Source organism: Gambusia affinis, linkage group LG16 (assembly GCF_019740435.1).
Source record: "Gambusia affinis linkage group LG16, SWU_Gaff_1.0, whole genome shotgun sequence".
In the NCBI taxonomy this organism is placed as follows: Eukaryota; Metazoa; Chordata; class Actinopteri; order Cyprinodontiformes; family Poeciliidae; genus Gambusia; species Gambusia affinis.
This window is the reverse complement of record NC_057883.1, coordinates 1,197,749-1,217,542: the sequence shown is the minus strand read 5'-3', so window position 1 is coordinate 1,217,542 and position 19,794 is coordinate 1,197,749. Positions and strand designations below refer to the sequence as shown.

Here is a 19,794-nt window from a genome sequence, read left to right as displayed (position 1 = left end):
AATTATAAATGCAAAGGATGTGGAGAGAAAGAAAATGTAGAACATTCACTGATGAATTGTAAAATATAGGAAAGGAAGCGACTGAGAAAAATAGAATAATAAGACAGATATGGAGTATTGAAAGAAGATTGGGCACTGAAGGAAACAGAAGATACGTAGATTAAGGAAAGCATTATCTTAATACAAAATAGAATTGAATGGATGTGTGGCAGTGTTGTACAGTAGGTGGCGGTATGAAGCTTGAAGTTGTTTACGATGCAGCATAATAGAGGAGAAGAAGAAGAAGAAGAAGGAAAAAGAAGGCACAAACAAGAAGGTCCGGTAGCGGCAATAATTCCAATACATTATAGAAAAGAAGAATATTTGCAACCGGAGAGAATATCCGGTTGCAAATCTATGACGGACTAACTTTTTGCTCGTTAATATCGGCTCTTGCTGCTCCTGGTTGTTGAATCCAGTGTGAGATGGAGTCCTACCGGAAGCCTGTGAAATCAGACTGTGAGGCGTTGCTCAGCCGCTTCCAACAAACACAGTCGGTCAGATTTGAGGTTTTCTCCAACATTTGGAAGGAGATGAAGTTCGTTCAGATCTTCAGGTATAGAAAACACTTTAATGTTGTTAAAACCGTTTACATCGAAGTTGCTGTCCCAAAACCTCAATAAGCATTTAGTGAAACTTTCTGGAAGTTGTCACATTCTGTTATTAATGTAGTTAAGTTGATAAAAATTAATATTTTGACAGGAAGTTGCCTTCCAAGCTTTCTGCTCCCTTTTTAGTTGTCAGGGACCTTACGGTCAGTATTTGTTTTTTGTCCCAATGACAGACAGAGCCACAACAAGCGAGCCTTCTGCCGTCTGGTCCTGGACGTAGCTTACTGCTACTTCCTGCCCCCGTTCAGCTTCCAGATCCGTGTGGGTGGTCTCTACCTGCTGTACAGCTTCTACCACTGCCAGACCACCTCACATCCAGAACAGGTCGGGACTACAGTACACATCCCCTCTGTTTAAACTGCAGTCTACTCCTTTTTTCATCATGTTGCCCTGTTGGTTTGTCTCTGGCTGCAGATCCGTGTGGCCCTGAAGGACTGGGAGGATGTGAGAAACTTTGAGAAGGAATCATTGGAGGCTCAACATCTCGATGCTGCCTACATCTTACAACAGCTTATGACTTGCAAAGCTTTCCTCTTCACTGCAATGCCCACTCTGGTGAGCGGTCTGACACAAACCCTGGTTGACAAGGAAAAGGTTTCTTTTACGCCCGACTCTCTTCTTTGTCTCCATTCAGCTTCATTACAGCAGAAAGAGGACTGAGGAGAAGCCAGAGCTGTGTGATGAGTTCATGGAACGACCATGTCGCCCTCAGGAACTGATAAATAATCAGCTGACTGAGGTGAGTTCAGAGTAACCAATCACCATCCAATAAGTTAAGGACCTGCCTGCCCCCATCTGGCTCGGTTAGAGTAGAGTAGAGTGTGTGCTTGGTCAGTGGATTCATAATGGGATTCAGAACAGGGTTGTTTCACCCCTCAGTCCAGTTTTTGGGCTTTTCCCTTTTGACAAAAATGGCATTCTTCACCCTTATTCTTCTTGCTTAAAAAGCGCAGTTCCCAAGTGTAAGTTACTGCCCAGCCAGGATTCTGGACAGGTGTTGAAACATCTTGAGAAAACTCTTAGCTAACACCGGTTGCTTTGGAAATAGGCCTGCTGTACTCTGCCTCACCTCCAAAGATCAATTTTGCTTAAATGGTTTTGATTTGACCCTTGCAGGAAATGTCAAATATCCATGAGCTGTACAAAAATACGAAGGCGTCCATCAGCTCCCAGATGTCCACAGCAGCTGCTGCTTCTGTCAACCTGGTCCGTGATGGAATCGTGTCGGAGCTCTGCAGCGCTGTGATGGAATTCTACAACTGGAAGCAGAACAGGGTGAGCTTTCCACATTTAATCACTTCTAACCCCTATTAGCGCTTATTATACCCAAATCTTATTGAAATCATTAAACATTTCATTGACTAATATGTCAGTAAAGCTTTAAGATAAAGCCATTGTATTGTTTGATAGAAAATGGTTTTCTTTATCTAACTTTTACTGTTTCTCATTTCAGCAAACATTGTAATTCGTTTCTTTTTGTATGATTATGTATCTGACACATTCAGTCTTCTGTTTTATTATATCTGCAACCTGAAGCTCCTTTCATGGTAGCTCTTAATACTGTGAAGGATAAAGAACCAACTATTGTATTTAAATATAGACATAATACTAATGGCAGTTATTTTTTTCATTGAATATTGTTCATTGCGTTTTCAATGAGGAGATTAAGAATACATGCCTTTTTTTAATCTTCCACAAATATCAACATCCTATTGATAGATCTTAACCTATCTTTATTTTAAAACCTAAAATAAAATTAAAATGGTAGTTCTTTTATAAAAACGATGGGCGTGACTGACAGCACTAAGACCCTCCTCCTGACTTTGATTGGTTGTTTCTAGTTAGCACTAGGAGGAGCCAGAGGAGTCCCAGAATGAAAGTGAATTGTATGATGCATGTCTCCTAAAATTGATCTGTTGTTGTTCAACATAACTTCACCCTCCATTGATAGATGCTTTAAAGAGAACTGCCAACAGCTGAACAAGACTGTTTTTACTCAAATGGTTGCTGCCTTTTGTCTTGAAAGGACACAGTCAATGAAGACCAGCCCAGCCAGGAGAGAATTTCACCTCAGCAGGAGGTATGTTTTTAAACTGGGTTATTTTTCACTCTTCTAACGTTTGAAGAATGAGTTTAATATACATGTTGGATGCTGTTAAAGGAGCCCTGAGGAGGAGACGTCAAATGTTTTTGGTTTTATTACTCAAATTAACAGCTAATTAGTAGAGTTGCACCAATAAATCAACTCCAGTTTCCTTAATTTTGGGAGATTGGTGATCAGCCGATACTTACATGTGAAGCTGATCGTATCCACTGATCTTATCTGTGTCAGCAAAGGTCTAAAAATCTGCCACAGTGCTCTTCTGCTCTGCAGTGAGAGGTTTGACTGACTGACTGGCCCACCAGGTCATGGCTGTGTGTTTGTAGTTAACAGCAGTCACCCTGCCAACTCAGCAACTTCCTATATTGAACAACATAGCAGACAAAACATATTGGAATCGGCCAAAATCAGAATGAGCAGGTCAGGCTTTTTAACCCTCAGTAACTGGTTGTTTTGTGTCCTCAGTGTTCCAACAGAGCCTCGCTACTGGCAGCCATCAAATCTAAGGCTTATGAAGAAGCATCAGAGGTGTGTACTGTTCAGTATTCTTATACTGACTAATGTCTCAATAAAGGATGTTTTTAATGTATAAAGTTTGTCTAGCCTTTGCTGAAACTTAACAGCAGCTCAACGTTTTATAGATGATTTCATCTATAATGTCTGTAATGTCTTTTTCTGTGTCACAGATTATGACATAAAATGCAACATATTTACTGAGTCAATAGTTTTTAGTATCTATTCCTCTTCTGTAGCCTTTTTTAATTAGAAGTATTTAAAGACAAAGAAGAAGAATCAGAAAATCTGATGCTATTTTCAGGCTGTAAAGTCACGGCGCCATCGTCAGGTGGAGATCGATTTACCTGCAGAGGAAGACAAATCCTTCCTGAAGCTACGCCATTCCAGAGTGAAAAAGCCATCTCTCAAAAACAGAACTAAAGAGCAGATCCACATGTCAGGTGAGTCTGTTAACTTTCAAAATAAAATGAAGGTTTGAAAGTTGAGCAGAAAACTTTGAATCTAAGGCTTCTGTCAACATGTTTGAAACAAGAAGCATGTTTTGCTAATGCACAGTGTCGTCCAGGACATTCAGGGTCACATAGCCTAAAAACACAGCGATGATCCAGATCTGACCTCTGAACCCATCATAGCTGCTTACACATCTAGTGAAGGTTTTTTACCTCACATTGGACTGAACTAATCCTCTCTGGTTGCGTTTCCCAGGCGACCTGGGGAGAGAAGCTGCAAGGACCACCCTGATAAACCATCTGGTTACCCTGGAACCCGCTTTACAAGGTCAACAACATCATGTGTTTTAAATCTGCTGTCGACTCACTCTTAGTTCTGCCCTCTTACTTTCCTTTTTTGTCATTTCAGAAAAAATTAAGAATGAAAGAAGATTCAAGTCTTTGAATGAACATCTGGAGTCACAAACAATCTCAACATCTCACTGATGTTTTGATCTGGTTTTAAAAGTTTGACTGTTCAAAAGGAGAACATTTCTTCCATGTTAACTGGCTGGAGGCTTGCAGCAGTGGTTCAGAGTTGGGCCTAAGGCACCATGTTGTAGATGTGGCCCCTGTTCAAGGCTGAACTCGGATGACCCAACAGAACTGCTCTGCTGAGTTGGAACAGGAACAATCACATAAGGACCAGGGTACCAGACACACATCGGGTCCAGAATACAGGATTGGCTGTTTGGAATATATGAGCTTTGATTGGATGGAGAATTTGAAAGAACCAATCAAAATTGTTCGATACAGGAAGTTTCCCTATGGGGATGGAGTCTCTCCTTTTCCTCATGCCTGACCGTTGGACACACCTCTGCTGCTGCTCTGAAAAAACAAGCTTTTTAACTTTTGTAAGGTCTGTCAGCTTAATACATTTGTATTATTAGTGTTTCTGTGTGTGGACTGTAATGAAGAGATAAAGAGAACCAGAAAGCACGGGTTCAATGAATTCATAATGGAAATCTGTGTATCATCTCCGCAGTTATTCTTATTTCCTGTTAAAACCTAAACTGGGTTTTAACAGTTTAACAGTTTAAACAGTTTAACAGTTTTAACAGTAAGCATAGATATTGAACAAGAAAGTTTCTAGGACTGAACCTTGGGGTGCCCCATATGTGATATCTGTCGGCTTTGATGAGACGTTACCTTTTCTTTATGTCAGACTAGAACCAGTTCAGTACTGGATCAGAGTTAATGTCAAATGCTGCGCTGTGGTTCTTCCACAGTTCATATTAGTGAACTCTTTGACTAGACCAGTCTAGGTACTGTGGTGAGCATGGAAACCAGACTGAAACACGGTTGTTTATTGTTAGGAAGCTGTTTAATTGTTGAAACAGCTTTTTCAATCATTTTGTTGATGGATGGGAGGTTGGAGAGTGGCCTGTAATTCTGCATATAGTGATTTATTTATTTTTTTAAGTCAGTGGTTTTAGAACTGTGTTTGTAAAGCCTGGGGGAAAGCATGATTAAATTGTGCGTACCCACAAAATATATGTGGCACCATATTTTATGCACTAGTCCATCCATCCATTTTTTATACACCCTTGTCCCTAATGAGGTCGGGAGGGGTGCTGGTGCCTATCTCCAGGCTAACGTTTCGGGCTAGAGGTGTGATCACCCTGGACGGCAACACAGAGAGAGACAGGACAAACAACCATCCACACACACACTCACACACAGGGAGAATTTAGAGAGGCCAATTAACCTGACAGTCATGTTTTTGGACTGTGGGAGGAAGCCGGAGAACCCGGAGAGAACATGAAAACTCCATAAATCAAACCCAGGACCCAAGGCAACAGAGCTACTAACTGCTCCACTGTGTAACCTACGCACAAGTCTGTATGTATAAAAATTCACGTGGCGTGAAAATGTATGTAAATATGCAAACTTTTGACCTTAAGTAAACTTTTTCTGTGGACAATAACAATCTACAAAGTGTCAAAACTCGCCTAAATACACTGGAATTTGACTCCAATCAGTGTATTTTAGACCAAGAAGCATCAAACCCAGTGGTTTTTCATAATGTTAATATTTTATTGTTTAAAAGCAAACGATGAAATTAAACATTTATCCCCAGACAATAACCTAACACGCTCACAAAATGAAGAAAATAAAAATTACATGATGCGTGTGTCAATAGTAGACGAGCGACTACATATGGACAGAAATTGCGCACCTGGGGCCTCATGTATAAAAGAGTGCGCAGTTTGCACACCAAAACGTGGCATACGGATAAATTTAGAAAAGTGAGGCCCACAAAAAAAAAAATTCCGATGTTTGCCGTGCGCACTTTTCCGTTATACCTCCCAATTTGCGGGAAATGGAGCGCATCTGCTGGGCTGCCCTGTCGCCATCCATAAATACAAATGTATAATACATTGTATATGTAAATGTATATAAAATAAACAAAAAATAAATAATTTTAAAGAAAACATTACAAATTAAAAAAGAGAGAGAAAGCAAAGAGATCCAAGTGCAAATCCCTGTTTGAACAGTAGCGCATTCAGCCGGGATTTAAAGAGCGTGTCAGTCATTTGAGTGAGGAATGTGGACGTTTATTCTACATAGAGAAATTATGTGCATAAGTTGTACATTTACAGAATAGAGATACTTTCTGTTAATAAAGGCGCATTCACAAAGTGGGCACGGCTCCACTGAAGGATGACTGCCGTTGCACCGGTACCGGTACCGCACGGCTCCTTCTTTAAGTTTTGCTCAGAGCTCCAGGATGATCAGTCTGGATTAATCTAAACAATAATAAACCATCATCAACATTTCCCAGCAGATCAATATGATCTCTGAACAATCGCTCCCTCTGAATCCTTCCATTGACGATGTTCTCCATCAGAGCTAAAGCGCTCCTCAATTACACAGCTTTGCGCAGCTACTTATAGACGTCTGATTGCATACACACCTTGATCATCTTAAAAATAATCAAGCCTGAACTGTTTGGAGTTAATCTGCTGATCCAACCCCGCTTTTTCCTTTTTAGTCGGAATGAAATGAGAAAAAACAGATTTATTTTTTATTTTTTTTACATTCGAGTGAGGTTTTCACATCCTTTTATTTTGGCTTTCTTTATTTTGTGTGCGTGTTAGGTTATTGTATGAAGACAAATGCGTTTCAGTTTTGTCGTTTAAACAATAAAATATTAAAATCATTAAAAAAAACCATCGGGTTTGATGCTTCTTGGTCTAAAAAACACTGTGCGTTTAGGCGAGTTTTGACGCTTTGCAGTTTGACATTGTCCATAGAAAAGGTTTGGGTGGCTGCCGCACATTTTCACGGCAGGTCAAAAGTTTGCGTATATTTACGCAAACTTTAACACCACGTTCATTTTTATACATGCCGACTTGTGCGTAAAATATGGCGTATGCATTTTTCGGCGTAGGTTCCACCTACGCAGAACCACAGGCTGATCACCTCCATGCTACGGTGTATTGGAGCATTAGGCCCAAACAAGAACTGAGTAAATAGAGGTGAACAGATTTTCCTGCCTGACATTTCTGCTTAAACTCCAATTTTGATTGCAGAATTCAGCGTAACAGAAAATTAGAATATCATATTAGACCAGCGTGTTCAACCCTGGACAGGAAACAGAGGTATGGCGTTGTAAACAGAGGTTTCTATGCAAAACATTAATTTCTATTTTTCTATTATATCAAATAGTTTATTATATAGAGCAAAATAATTTTTTAGATGTCAGTTTTTAGGTGTTTAATACAGTTTTTAGACAGAATAATTTAAAAAACAGTAGTATATCAAATACCTGTTTTTCTAAAGTATCTTAGCAGTAAACCATAATCAAAGTCAGAAATAAATTTCAAATATATTGCACTGTGAGGAGTCAACAGGGTTTCCCTTTATGAACTGAATGTATGGCATTAATTGAAATTACAGTGACAGATGAAGATGTTTCCTTAGTATAAGAACATTACAACAAAAAACCTGCCATCTTGCTAAATTTTTGCCTGGGAAATTTCCAGCTCTTTAAATAAACTCTTCCCAAATTTAACATGAATTATTTTCTCAATTTTTCTAAGTATGTGAAGAACATCAATAATAGATTTATTTCTAAGGAAAAAAATAATCAAATGAACACCATTCCCCCTTTTTCTTTTAATTTATGTTGTCAGTGTTTTCTTTATGGGCTTTCCCCATACAAAACCATGGACAAAGAAATCTGCTGTACAATGGCAAATGATCTGGAACCACATCATAACTCAGGAAAATCAAACTCTTTAAAACTGGAGAAAAGAAAAAACTACAGAACAGCATTCCAGTCTGTATCACAAAACAGATTTAATTTAATATCTCTTTATTTTTTTTAAAATAATTAAACATTTGTATTCTTCCAACCCTTTTGATCTTTTTTTTTCAGATTTTAAATCATATTACATCTGGGCCATTCTACACCACACATCAATTCTGTAAGAGAGGAAGGGGTCGTGTTGGGGCGGATCACTCTCAGGTCCCAACAGTTAAACACAATCTCCTCCAAGCTTCCTCACCACATTTAACCCCATCCCAGCCCACCCCGAGCTCTGAGCTCATGTCTAGCTGCCCCACTCAAACTCTCGCCCCTTCCCCCTAAAAAAAAAAAAAAGATATACATATACATATATCTCTAATGAACAAAAAATATTGAAAAGATAAAAACCAAGAGCAGAGGGAGAAAGTGAGACAAAAAATGAACATACCAAAAGGGGAAACACTAACATGTATAGTAGGAAGTCTTGTTCCATAATACCTCTTTATATACTGGATAATCCTCTCCACAATTCCTAAGCAAAAAAAAAAAAAAAGAAAAGAAAAAAAAAAAAAAAAAAGCTAAATTACTACAAGATACAGGAATATCAGGGTACTGCATTAAATAATGTACAGGGTTGTCTTTAATCTGCAGTAATACTGTGAAGTCAACGCAGCGCCCCCAGTGGCAAAAGGAGGAAGAGGAGTTTGGTGCACTTTACAATTCCTTCCCGTTTATATCTTGGTGTGTTAGTTACGGCAGACTGGTACCAGTACCAGACCGCTACCAACATGTCTCCTACAGCTGGAAGAACTGAGGGATGAAGAGACCGATAGATTTCTGACGGAGGGAATGAGAGTGTGTTTACATGCAGTCCACAGAGCGAGAAATGATCATGAACTGAAACTGGTCAAACACGCTACACACTATACAAACAATAAAAAACAGAACAGTGGCTTAAACACTCACATCTCTGGTGGAGGCTTTTCTTAAAAACTAGAATTCATACTTTAAAAGTGTTTTTGATTTTTTTTCTATTTCTGCTGTTCCCACCACTAGATGGCACTAAAGCAAAGGAAAAACAATTAACCCTGAATCTAACTGAAGACCGCTGAGCACCAACTTCAACAGGAAGTGAATCAAGCATCGACAGGAAATGATCATTCTGTCTTTGATTGCTGCTGTTCACCAATGATCAGTAAAATCAGAGGCTGTTTATCAGTTGCACCAATCAGCAAGAATTTTCACGACTGGTGATCAGAGGGTCAAATGCTAAAGAATTAGTCTCCCCCTTCATTAAATGCATTAAAGCCAAAATTTCTACGGTTTTCAGTACATAAATGTATCGACCAACAACAGCTTGCAGACTCGTGCATTCATGCAGAAATGAAGAGGATTCCAAACTGACTGCATTAACGAACCTGCTGCATTTCTATTCTGTGCTGGAGCTGTTAAAATAAACATCCTCACATCAGGATCTCCAAATACAGAAATTTTCCTCTAAAACAAAAGGAAAGTCTACATGTTAACTAAACATAACCCAGACATCTTTTAGCTTTTCCTGTGACGTTCCTGACCATGCATGTAAACACACTCAGAGGGCTTTTTAGAAGGGCCCCGTCTACAGAGTGGGTCTGTTCCTGCAGGACGGACAACCTGCCAACAGGCGACAGACCACACTTTTGGAGGGCGACGCTGAATCTAGTCGATCCAGACAGCGCAGACAGGAGAGGACACCGACAAGAAGAGCGAAAATGAAAGTTACATGTGGGATGTGCTGAAAAGGAGGAGTGGGGTGAAGAAAAATCCAGGAACCTAACGGCTTTTTGATGCTTTCCGTTTTTTTCTTTTGTTTAGATTCCCCTCACACACAAGTCATTTCAGTTTTTTCCTTTTTATTATCGTTGCTCTTTTTTTTTTTTTATCTCTTTGCAATAACATTAGGGGGAAAATAATTATTTACAGTGCTGCTGAAATAATGAAAACAGACGTGATGAATCTACAGTAAACTAAGTCGCACGAACACAAGAGGAAACAAAACAGAACAAAAATCATAATAAAAGGATTAAGAAACCAGCGGTGCTGTGGAAGTCCAGAGACCACAGCCTGTATCACGAGCTCTGGGCAGACATGGCTGAAGTGGAAGGGAGTGGGAGTGGGATGAACGGGGAGCAGGGCTCTGTCTCTGTTAAGTGGGGATGATCCCGTCACTCCTAAGGCCCCGCTTCAGCTCCAGGTCCTCCAGCTTCTTCCACAGCTCCTCACGCTCCTTCTCCTTCTTCTTCTCACTAAAACAGAACAATAGGTGTGAGCTCACACACACACACACACACACACACACACATATACACACAACAAGTGGACATGTCTAGAAAAGTCCTGGGGCCTTGTATTAGAGTACACCAAGACTGCTTGAAAGGTAGCACATTCAGCCAGCATTTAAAGACAAACACCCGTTTTCTTTTTCAGTGAGAATGAAATTGCCCCACAGATGTACTTCATGCACTTCAGTGCACAGACTAATTACATCTTTATGAGGGAAAAACTGAGGAAATGTACTATTTACATTTGAGTGAAGTTTTCACATCGTTTTATATTTATTTTCTTTATTTTGTGTGCATGTTAGGTCTCAAGATAAATGTTGATCAGTTTCATTGTTTGGGCTTAAACAATAAAATTTTAATCATGAAAACCATCGGGTTTGTTGCTTCTTGGTCTCAAAACACTGAATGTAGTCAGATTTCAGTGCCACTAGGTGAGTTTTGATGCTTTGTCATTTGATATTGGCCACAGAAAAAGTTTGTGTGGCTGCCGCACATTTTCATGGCAGGTCAAAAGTTTGCATATATTTACACAAACTTTCACGTTTCACCTTCATTTTTATACATGCCGACTTGTGAGTAAAATATGGCACTGCACATTTTTGTGCATACACAAGCTTTATACATGAGGCCTCTGAAGATTCCTGGACTGGAATAATTTGAGTTTTGGAATACAAAACCCAAATTAATCCAAAAGTTCGCGCACTCCTCGAACATTTTGTCACATTCCAACCACAAACTTCAATATTTTATGAGTCTGAGTCAGTCTCACAAAGTAGTCTGTATAGCAAATGACTCATGGTCTTCCTAATAACCTTGGTATGGAGTCTGGTTCCATGTGGTGTAGAACCAGTCCAGCAGTTCAACACCGGATTTCTGTGCAAAGCAGCTTAAATTGTGTTACACTGGATGAAAAATCAATTTAAATTAAAAAATACTTTGATTACAAGGGAAACTTAAAGTGGACATACCATACTTTTAAATTCTTCCTTTTCTCATGTAAATCATTCACTTACAGTCTATAATATAGTAGAACAACAATGTATATATGTACACAAGTCTGAAGCAGATGAGTTGCACAGAATTTTAACTGGGGTTACCACAGTCAGGGAGGGACACCACACCTAACTAACCACCACACCTAACTGTTATTTATGAAGACCACATATTTTCCTTCCACTTCACAGTTATGAAACACTGTGTTGGTCCGTCAAACACACTTCTAGTGACGAGTTTGTCCTTAGAATGTCATAAAATGCAGAAAAGATGGAGCGTGAAGCTGTGACTACTTTAGCAGTGTGGGTGCATAACCGAAACCAAAATGTTGCTTCAGTCTGACTGGGAGTTTTCTGCATGCTTCTGCTGCATGGTAGGATTCTGGGCTCTTACCGCTGACGGTCTGACTTGTAGGTGGCGGTGAGCTCATCGAATAAGGTACTGTTCATTTCCATGAAGGCCTTTAGGACATTGTACACCAGCGCTACGATGGCCCTGGGACAGAATGACAGACAAGCTTCAGAATAGACTTTTCCACATTAGAGAAATAAGCACAAAAGGTCAATGCATAATTTCTATGCTAGAGCAGGGTCTGCCCCGATGGGGGCGTTCCATCACAGACTCGCTGAAGTCTCAGTTGGTACTAAAACACTCAACTGTAGTCTTAAAAAAGCAAACCCAAAAAATACAATTTATATAAATGATCTACATTTTTGCCCTTCAGTTAGATTCTAGCCAAGTGATCAGTTGTTGGCTTGATCTTAAAATAAAGCTAAAAGCATGGAAGCCCATTCAGAAAAATGTGTCAAACTAACTGATATGTTAATTACCACACAGTAACGTCACAGAAGGGTGTTACTACCGTAAAGGCGGGGAGGGACAGAAGCTATTATGAAAGGTGGGGGTAACGCAAGCAACGTGAGCGGGGAGGGAGAAGAGGGGGGATATTTAAGGGAAAATACTAATACTGGAGCATTGTGGGAGAGGTAAAATACAGTAGATTCCCAGACAAAAGGAGACGATAACAGGAATGGTGATGCCCCGTGGAATTAATAATGAACACATTTTGAGATATTTTAGTGGGGGAGTTACAGCCAAAACATGGAAATGTTCAACATAGGAAATGATTGCAAGAATGTGAGGGTTGTGTAGCTAAAGTTTGCTGTTAGTAATTACTACAAGTGAACTTATTGCACTCCAGCTCTGTTAAGGTGTCCATGCTTTGTTATGTTAAATTAGTCTGTATACGTACATATGTACGATAAACTTATCGTCAGTAAATTGATTTTCATAGAGCCAAGAATAAATTACATATTTTATGTAATTTGTTTGTACTGGTGGGGTTTGTAATTGAAAGAAGAAGAAAAAGAAAAAAAACAGACCGTTTGTTTATGTTCATGTGAGGTGTGCCAGGCGACTCACGGGTTCCAGTGCTCTTTCGAGATCCTGTACAGGCTGGCAAACATGATGGGCAGGATGACGCTGGAGTTCTCCTCAATCAGACTCATGATATATTCGTTGTTCCAGTAGTACAAAGCTCGCTCTGCGACCTGCAGGGAAGCACGTGCGCACACACACAATCATCTCTAGATCTAAACAGCCCAGTCAGGTTTCTACGGGATATCACTAACCTGGAAATGTGGGCTGGAAACGCATCTGGAGATCTGTTTGAATAGTGGCTCCTGGATCTTTACAAACTGTGTGGGCTCAATCACATCCAGAATTTCCTCCAGCTCTCCCAGAAACATCACCTGAACCACCACAGAGAGCATTGCTTATTGACTGAGCAAAGTGTATAGAGGTAGTCGTCCTTTTCTTCAGCAGCCTTACCTCTTTTTGACTGCATGTTTTTGGCCAGAACTTCAGTAAGCCTCTGATGACCTGAGGAGGGAGGCAGAGAACATGGAAACGTACCTGAGTTTCAGCTCTTTGTTATTCTAAATGCAGTGTGTGTGTGTGTGTGTAGCTACACAACTTTGAGAGTAGTTTTAGGAAAGTCAACAAGAAGCAGGGCCCAGAATATCTGAAGCAGCAGCTATTCTCAATGGTAACCTCAGAGACTCATCTAAGAGTGTCAGCTTTTATTTTTGCAGAATGTTCAGTTCTTTGGGTTCCATCAAGCCGACAAAACTCAGTCAAGTCAGCTCCTCCACGTCTGAGACTGATCGTCAAGCAGGAAAAGGTGGGCCTCCCACCAGGGCGGGGCAGGATGGGGTGAGAGGTGGTGAGGAGCCGCCTGACAGCGCTGGAGTTCACTTCCTGTTTCTGGCGCAGTTTCTGGTCTGCTTGGCATTCACATACATTTGAATTGTACCAGAGTTCACTTCAACCGAAACCAATGTTTTAGGTTCACTTTTTTGTTCTGCATCAAAGTTTGATTGTATATTCAGACTTCCTCAAACAAACCAGACTTTCTACACAAGCAAATTAGAGTTTAATTACAGCCGGCTGAACCGGGTTAGTGGGAATGATGAATGTTGTGTTGTTCAAGAATCCTGTAGGATGGCTACAGTAAGCTGAAGAGGATCACTGGGAAAGTGTCAGGATGGATGAAAACCCCAGGTAGCTTTAGTCATCCATAGCCCCACTATTCTTTATTATTGGAACATTAGTGATCTATTTAGCAATGATAGAAGCATAGTGAATATCTGGTGTGAAGCCAGCTGTATATTTATTTCAGATATTCAACAAGAAGTGTAGTGATACTTACTGGTTCTGTTAATGTCGGGTCTTTCTCTAAGAACTGTACAATGCAATAAGCCAACTGTAAAAAGAGAAGAGTTCAAGCTTTAATACAAGTTATTTCAAACTAGTTAGGTAGATTACAGAGCTTAAATCATCAGCTTGGTTTGATAAAACCTACAACTATTCAAGAGACCAGAAAATCAAAGATTCAGAAGCTATTTGTTTTCCAACTTTGTACAATTGTAATCCACTCCACCTCCAGAAACAAAACCTCGTTATTTAAACAAAACCTAAAATGAAGTGTTTAAAAACAAAACATTTCAAGTTTCAAAACTGGTGCTTCCCCCTGAAGAGGCATCAAATAAGTTCAATAATATCCAATGATATCTTTAATAGAATATCACTTGAACAAACACATGGTTGATCAGAGTTCAGTTAAAATTAAAAATGATTTTAAATCCTAAAATTTAAAGCAGCACAATAAAAAAGTCCAATCAGTGTCAAACTGACAAGAAAAGATAACTAAGGTTAAATGTTCCAGAAAGACATTACCTGTGCATGGAAGAGGGACAGACTCCTGACAGTATGAAGGGGGATCAAAACTTTAACCAGAAACTGCTTATGTTCTGCTTTCAGTGGCAAAGCAAAACCATTGATTATACTGGCAGAAAGAGAGACGAGACAAAAAGTACCATTAAACACTGAAACAAAGATAAGCTACGTTAGCAGCTCATAACGCAAAAAGTCAGTAATGAGCAGAGGTAATATGAATATTTAAAAAGATCACATTTGGAAAATTAAAAACTTGAACTAAATCTGTTTATAGTCTAAAACTGTAAAGTCCGAAAATGAAACTGTATTTACCAAATAAATTTCTAACAATGTCTCTCTGGATGATACGGGCTAAGCTGAGCTAAGTACAAACATAATACTCATTCATTCAATTCTTAAACTTTACATATGAAATAAAGATAAATAATCTGTTTTTCTCAAAATTCTAAGATGTGTGACAATGAAATACCAAGATGGATCGGTGCAAGAATAGTTTGACAGAAACAATTTCAGGTACCCATCTGTCTGAAAACAGTTTGAAACTAGTTGGAGCCTGTCATTTTAAAGAAAAATAGTTTCCATGTAACCTCTTCCAAGAAGTCAAACTACAGGCTGAGATTGAGGCACAACAATCCTTTATTCAGCTTAGTTGATTAGTTTTACGTAATTTACGAGTTTTTTAATCAACATTTAACTATTTTATCATCAGAAATGAAAAATCTTTTCAGACTTTTCCCCCCACTCTCAATCAGCCACCATGCCTCAACTCAGATTATGAGGCAGTTCTCACTCCCCCCTTTTGATTTAGTATTACATACTGATAGTCATCATAGACTCAATGTAACAACTTGATATAGCATTTATTCTGTTGGACTCCAGCTGCTGCTGCCATAAACATCTGCTGGCACCGGTTCTAGTCGTCAATTCTTACCATTTAATCTTCCATATTTACTTCAAAACATTTCTCCTCTAAATCAACGTAGATGAAGGGAGAGTCTGAAGCTGTGTGTGTGTGTGTTTGTAATACTTGTGGGAACCATTTTTCTGACACATACTACGTTGTGGGGACCCACTGCACCTTGTGGGGACCCACTGCACCTTGTGGGGACCCACTGCACCTTGTGGGGCAGAAGCCTAGTCCCCACAAAGGGAAAAGCTATTTTTGGGCAAGGGTTAGATTTAGCACTAAGGTGTGAATTAAGTTTTGATTAGGATTAGTGTTAGGTATATAATAGGTATATTATACCCATTTAGGCTGTACAAATGAACGGAAGTCAATGGAAAGTCCCCACAAAGATAGCCATGCAAATGTATGTGTGTGTGTGTGCGAGTGTGTGTGTATGGTTTTGTGCTACAGTTCCAGAACAAACATGATGCATGGAGGTTCTGATTACTCATTAACAAGAAAGGCAATAAAAGTTCCTTAAAGGGCAGAGTGAACTTTAGCTTAGGTGAGGATGGATGTGTGTTTAAGTAGTGTGAACAGCTTGGTTCCAAATCTCAGCAGCATGAAGGCTCAGATCAGAAGCTGCAGCGATGGGCCTGCTGATGAGCGACAGGAGTGAAACACTGGAGACCTGCTTGCAATGCTAAAGGTCAGCCATGTTGGTCTGTTGGTCCCAGCAGCCTGGCTGTGCCTGGGTTTCAGTCTAGAGTACTTTTACTTCCTCTGGTCTTAATCACACTAAATGTTGACTGCGTTTCTATGACTTTGTATTTTTGTGTTTCTAAGATGTATCACACATGTCTAAAAGCATGGCTTGATACTGAAATGTGCTACACAAATAAAATTTGATTTGAGAGTTTGATTAAAATTTCCTAAAACATGAGACCATCTAAAACTTGAAAATAAATGGCTAAATAGTATATAGTTATAAATACTAGCGATTTTGAAGTTTGATTTTACAAGAGAAGTTGGGCTACAAAAAATAGGTGTTTTTAAAGACCTATTTTTATTTTCAGTTTCAAATACCACTTATAAAAGCTTAATTATGTTATTGTTCTTTTTATAATGCAAGGTGGTAACATACATATTTTATACTTTTAAAGGTCAACGTATTGTCTCCATCTTCTGTTATGGGATGCAAAATTGCTCTTAATTTCAAAACTTGAAAGAATTAAGTTTGAATTAAACCAAGGAGCTAATTTCCTGAGGATACTTACCATTTTTCAAGGACACTACATTGTCTAATGCTACATGAGGAAGTAACACTATGAACAAGATCATAAATTTGAGAAGGAAGGAAATTAAAAATAGACCCTTTAAAGATACAATAAAAGTTTCTCTCAGATTTGAAATACTCAGTTAAAATAAAATCAAAGGTAATTAAAAATGTTCAAATAGCACAGAGTTATGAAGAAATACTGTTATTTCTTCACACTCAATGCCATATGTCAGCACAAGGTCTAAAGTAAAGCGACAAGAGTGGGCAGGACCTCCAATTCTTTGGGTAAAGCCAATTGAGTCTAGAATAGCATTAAAAGCTACATTTAGGCCATCACTCTCAGTGTCAACATGAATGTTACGTTCCCCAATATCTTAGCAGTATTTACCACTAAATCAGATTTTTTTTTTTTTTTTTTTAAACTATACGATTTACAAATTGTGGTTACAGTGTTTTGCAACTAGGATGAGGAAAGTTACAAGTTCAAAAGAAGTGTATTTAGGAATAACTGATCAATAAATCTGAATGGTAATATCCCTCCACCTTGACCCTGTACTTCAACGAATGTTAAAATTTAAACTCATTTATGCTAACATCATCCTTCTGCTGCAGCCAGGTCTCTGTAAAACATAACTAATCAATCTGATTATCACAGATCAAGTCATTAACTGGCAAAGTCATTGAAGAGAGATGTTCAATAAGCCATATTTAATAGTTCTATTTTTATGTTGAGAAAGAGCTGTATTTCATTATTTGTACTGTTCAGGTCAGTCTTTCATTATCAATGCAGCCCACATTGTTTTCAGGATACCCCCTAGATAACCAGCCGTTGAATGAGCATCAGGCTAAATATGTCATCACTAGTCGGATCAGGCAAAGGATCAGAAAAAATGACAGAATCTGACAGTTCCGGCAAACTGACAACGCACCAAACTAGTTGGCACTAATGACATTAGTGTTGGCTTATCCTTAGGCAACAGTTTCAGGCAAGAGTTGATGTCGCCTGTGGCAAATAATTGACTTTGGTCGCTGGTGTCGCTGCCAATTAAGAGTTTTTTTTTCAGTGGGTGTGTGGTTGAACAGGGAACATATAATTAAACATACATGAAATGACAGTTTATCTGTCAAAAAAAAGTTGATGTAGGCGTTTGGTACACTTAGAGAACCACCTTTACTGCAGATTCCCACATACCTTCCCAAGATCTCCAGCAACTCAGCCACTCCATTGAAGTGCTCCGTCTCATAAACAAAACTAGAGAAAGGAGAGTAAAACACCGCAAACATGTAAACATCAAGGGCCTCATGTATAAACTTTTTACATGTTATGAAACTTTTTTGCGCACAGTAACAAACTTTGATGAACGATGAAACTGAACCAAAGTTATCCTCAGACAATACGACACAAAATAAATAAAACCAAAGTAAAAGGATGGGAAAAATCTCACTCCCATATAAATAGTACATTTCCTAGAGTTTTCCTAAACAGACTTATGGGTCGCATAAGTCTGTTTGCTGAAATGTATGTTAAAGAAAATGGAGTCAAATCAGCAGATTAAATCCAAACAGGTCAGGTTTGATTATTCTTAAGGTGATCAAGGTGTGTAGACAATCACAAGTATAAAAGTAGCTGTGCAATTGTGGAACACTTTAGAACTGATTGAGAACATTGGTAATTGAAGGATTCTGAGGGAACATGTGTTCAGAGAACATATTGAGGGTTCATTATCCTTCAGATTGCTCAGACTGATAATCCTGGAGCTCTGCTGGTTTTGAGTAGAAATCTAGACAATGATGTATTCAGCCCTGCAGATGTGTTAATTTATTTAACAACAACAAAAAAAGCTGCAGTGCATATTTTTAAACTGAAAATGTCCCATTATAAAATAATCAGAGACAGATGAGAATGTTAGAAGTAAAGAAATGTATCAAGAAAAACTCACCGTAAAAAAATATTATTGATCTGTTTTCGTATAAAAGCCCTCAGCCCCAGGAATTTCCCGTAGATTCTATGCAAGACTGTCTTCAGATAGTCTCTTTCTCGAGGGTCCTCGCTGTCAAACAACTCCAAAAGCTGATTGGGGGGAATAAAAGCAGTGATGTGGTGAAGAAGAAAGGACACTGAAGCAACTGGTAAGCAGTGGTAATGAGACGAGAAGTAGGACAATCAGCAGCAGGAACTCACCTGTAGGACAAACTTCTGGTCTATGTACTTTTTGGCAATGCTGGGCTGGAATTCCTGACTCTCCAAGAACCGAATGAAGAACTCATAAACCAACTGAAAAAGATTTGAAAGAAAGTAAAGATTACTACTCATTACACATAGCATATCTAAGCAGGTTCTGAGCTGTTGCCTTGCAGCAAGAAGGTCCTGGGTTCGATTCCCGGCCCGGGATCTTTCTACATGTTAATTGGTCTCTCTAAATTCTCCATAGGTGTGAGTGTGTGTGTGAATGGTTGTTTGTCCTGTATGTCTCTGTGTTGCCCTGTGACAGACTGGCGACCTGTCCAGGGTGAACCCGGAACGCAGCTGGAGATGGGCACCAGCAACCCTCCTGACCCCATTAGGGACAAGGGTGAACAGAAAATGGATCGATGGATGGATGTTTGACAATGAATATCTTTTACCTGTAAATGTGGCCAAGACGCCTCAAGTGTGGGCTCATCCTCCTCAGGGTCAAACTCATTGCTGTCACTGGGCGGAAGGGTCCGGAATATGTTATGAGACACCTGGAGTAGACAAACAGAAAGCATAGAAAGCATTCTTAGATGAGAAAAGAATCATCCTGATCCAGGTGATCGCAATGTTCTCCTTGGAATTATGTAGGAATGAAAGACAGGCTGGCTTAGAACTCACCTGTCTGAAACATTTCACCTTTTTCATTTAATGATAAATCTTCACATTCTAAGGCTACTTGGGAACACCGTCTCCAGTGTTATAAATCTCGGTGTTATTTTTGACCAAGATGTCATTTAAATCTCATATTAAACAAGTTTCTAGGATTTCCTTCTTCCATCTTTGAAATATTGCCAAAATTAGAAATAGCGTCCTGTCCAGAAGCGATGCTAAA

The 19,794-nt window shown here is 39.2% G+C and overlaps 2 protein-coding genes across 6 annotated transcripts in view; one reads left to right on the top strand and one right to left on the bottom strand.

Annotated features, from left to right (window-relative positions):
• Positions 1–206: 206 nt before the first annotated feature.
• On the top strand, positions 207–8,736 carry LOC122846011 (snRNA-activating protein complex subunit 1-like). Its single transcript, XM_044142655.1, has 10 exons — positions 207–595; positions 824–974; positions 1,065–1,205; positions 1,285–1,389; positions 1,767–1,925; positions 2,677–2,730; positions 3,217–3,279; positions 3,569–3,707; positions 3,973–4,044; positions 4,126–8,736. The coding sequence occupies exons 1-10, from the start codon at positions 465–467 to the stop codon at positions 4,200–4,202; spliced, it is 1,092 nt and encodes a 363-aa protein (XP_043998590.1). The 5' UTR covers positions 207–464; the 3' UTR covers positions 4,203–8,736.
• Positions 7,863–19,794, bottom strand: part of LOC122846009 (serine/threonine-protein phosphatase 2A 56 kDa regulatory subunit epsilon isoform) — a 35,335-nt gene continuing 23,403 nt past the window's right edge. For all 5 annotated transcript variants that reach the window (XM_044142650.1, XM_044142651.1, XM_044142653.1 and 2 more), the window contains 11 exons: positions 19,352–19,453; positions 18,909–19,001; positions 18,667–18,797; positions 17,919–17,978; positions 14,562–14,670; positions 14,035–14,088; positions 13,155–13,205; positions 12,956–13,075; positions 12,747–12,874; positions 11,718–11,819; positions 7,863–10,295 (listed from right to left, as the gene is read on the bottom strand). In XM_044142650.1, the coding sequence (XP_043998585.1) occupies positions 10,196–10,295; positions 11,718–11,819; positions 12,747–12,874; positions 12,956–13,075; positions 13,155–13,205; positions 14,035–14,088; positions 14,562–14,670; positions 17,919–17,978; positions 18,667–18,797; positions 18,909–19,001; positions 19,352–19,453 (1,050 nt within the window). In that variant the 3' untranslated portion in view covers positions 7,863–10,195. The remainder of the gene's footprint in view (positions 10,296–11,717; positions 11,820–12,746; positions 12,875–12,955; positions 13,076–13,154; positions 13,206–14,034; positions 14,089–14,561; positions 14,671–17,918; positions 17,979–18,666; positions 18,798–18,908; positions 19,002–19,351; positions 19,454–19,794) is intronic.

Coding starts and splice junctions, on each gene's coding strand:
- LOC122846011 (XM_044142655.1), top strand. CDS start 465: ATGGAGTCCTACCGGAAGCCTGTGAAATCAGACTGTGAGGCGTTGCTC. Junction 2,731..3,216: donor GAATTTCACCTCAGCAGGAG/GTATGTTTTTAA, acceptor TTGTGTCCTCAG/TGTTCCAACAGAGCCTCGCT. Junction 3,708..3,972: donor AGAGCAGATCCACATGTCAG/GTGAGTCTGTTA, acceptor TGCGTTTCCCAG/GCGACCTGGGGAGAGAAGCT.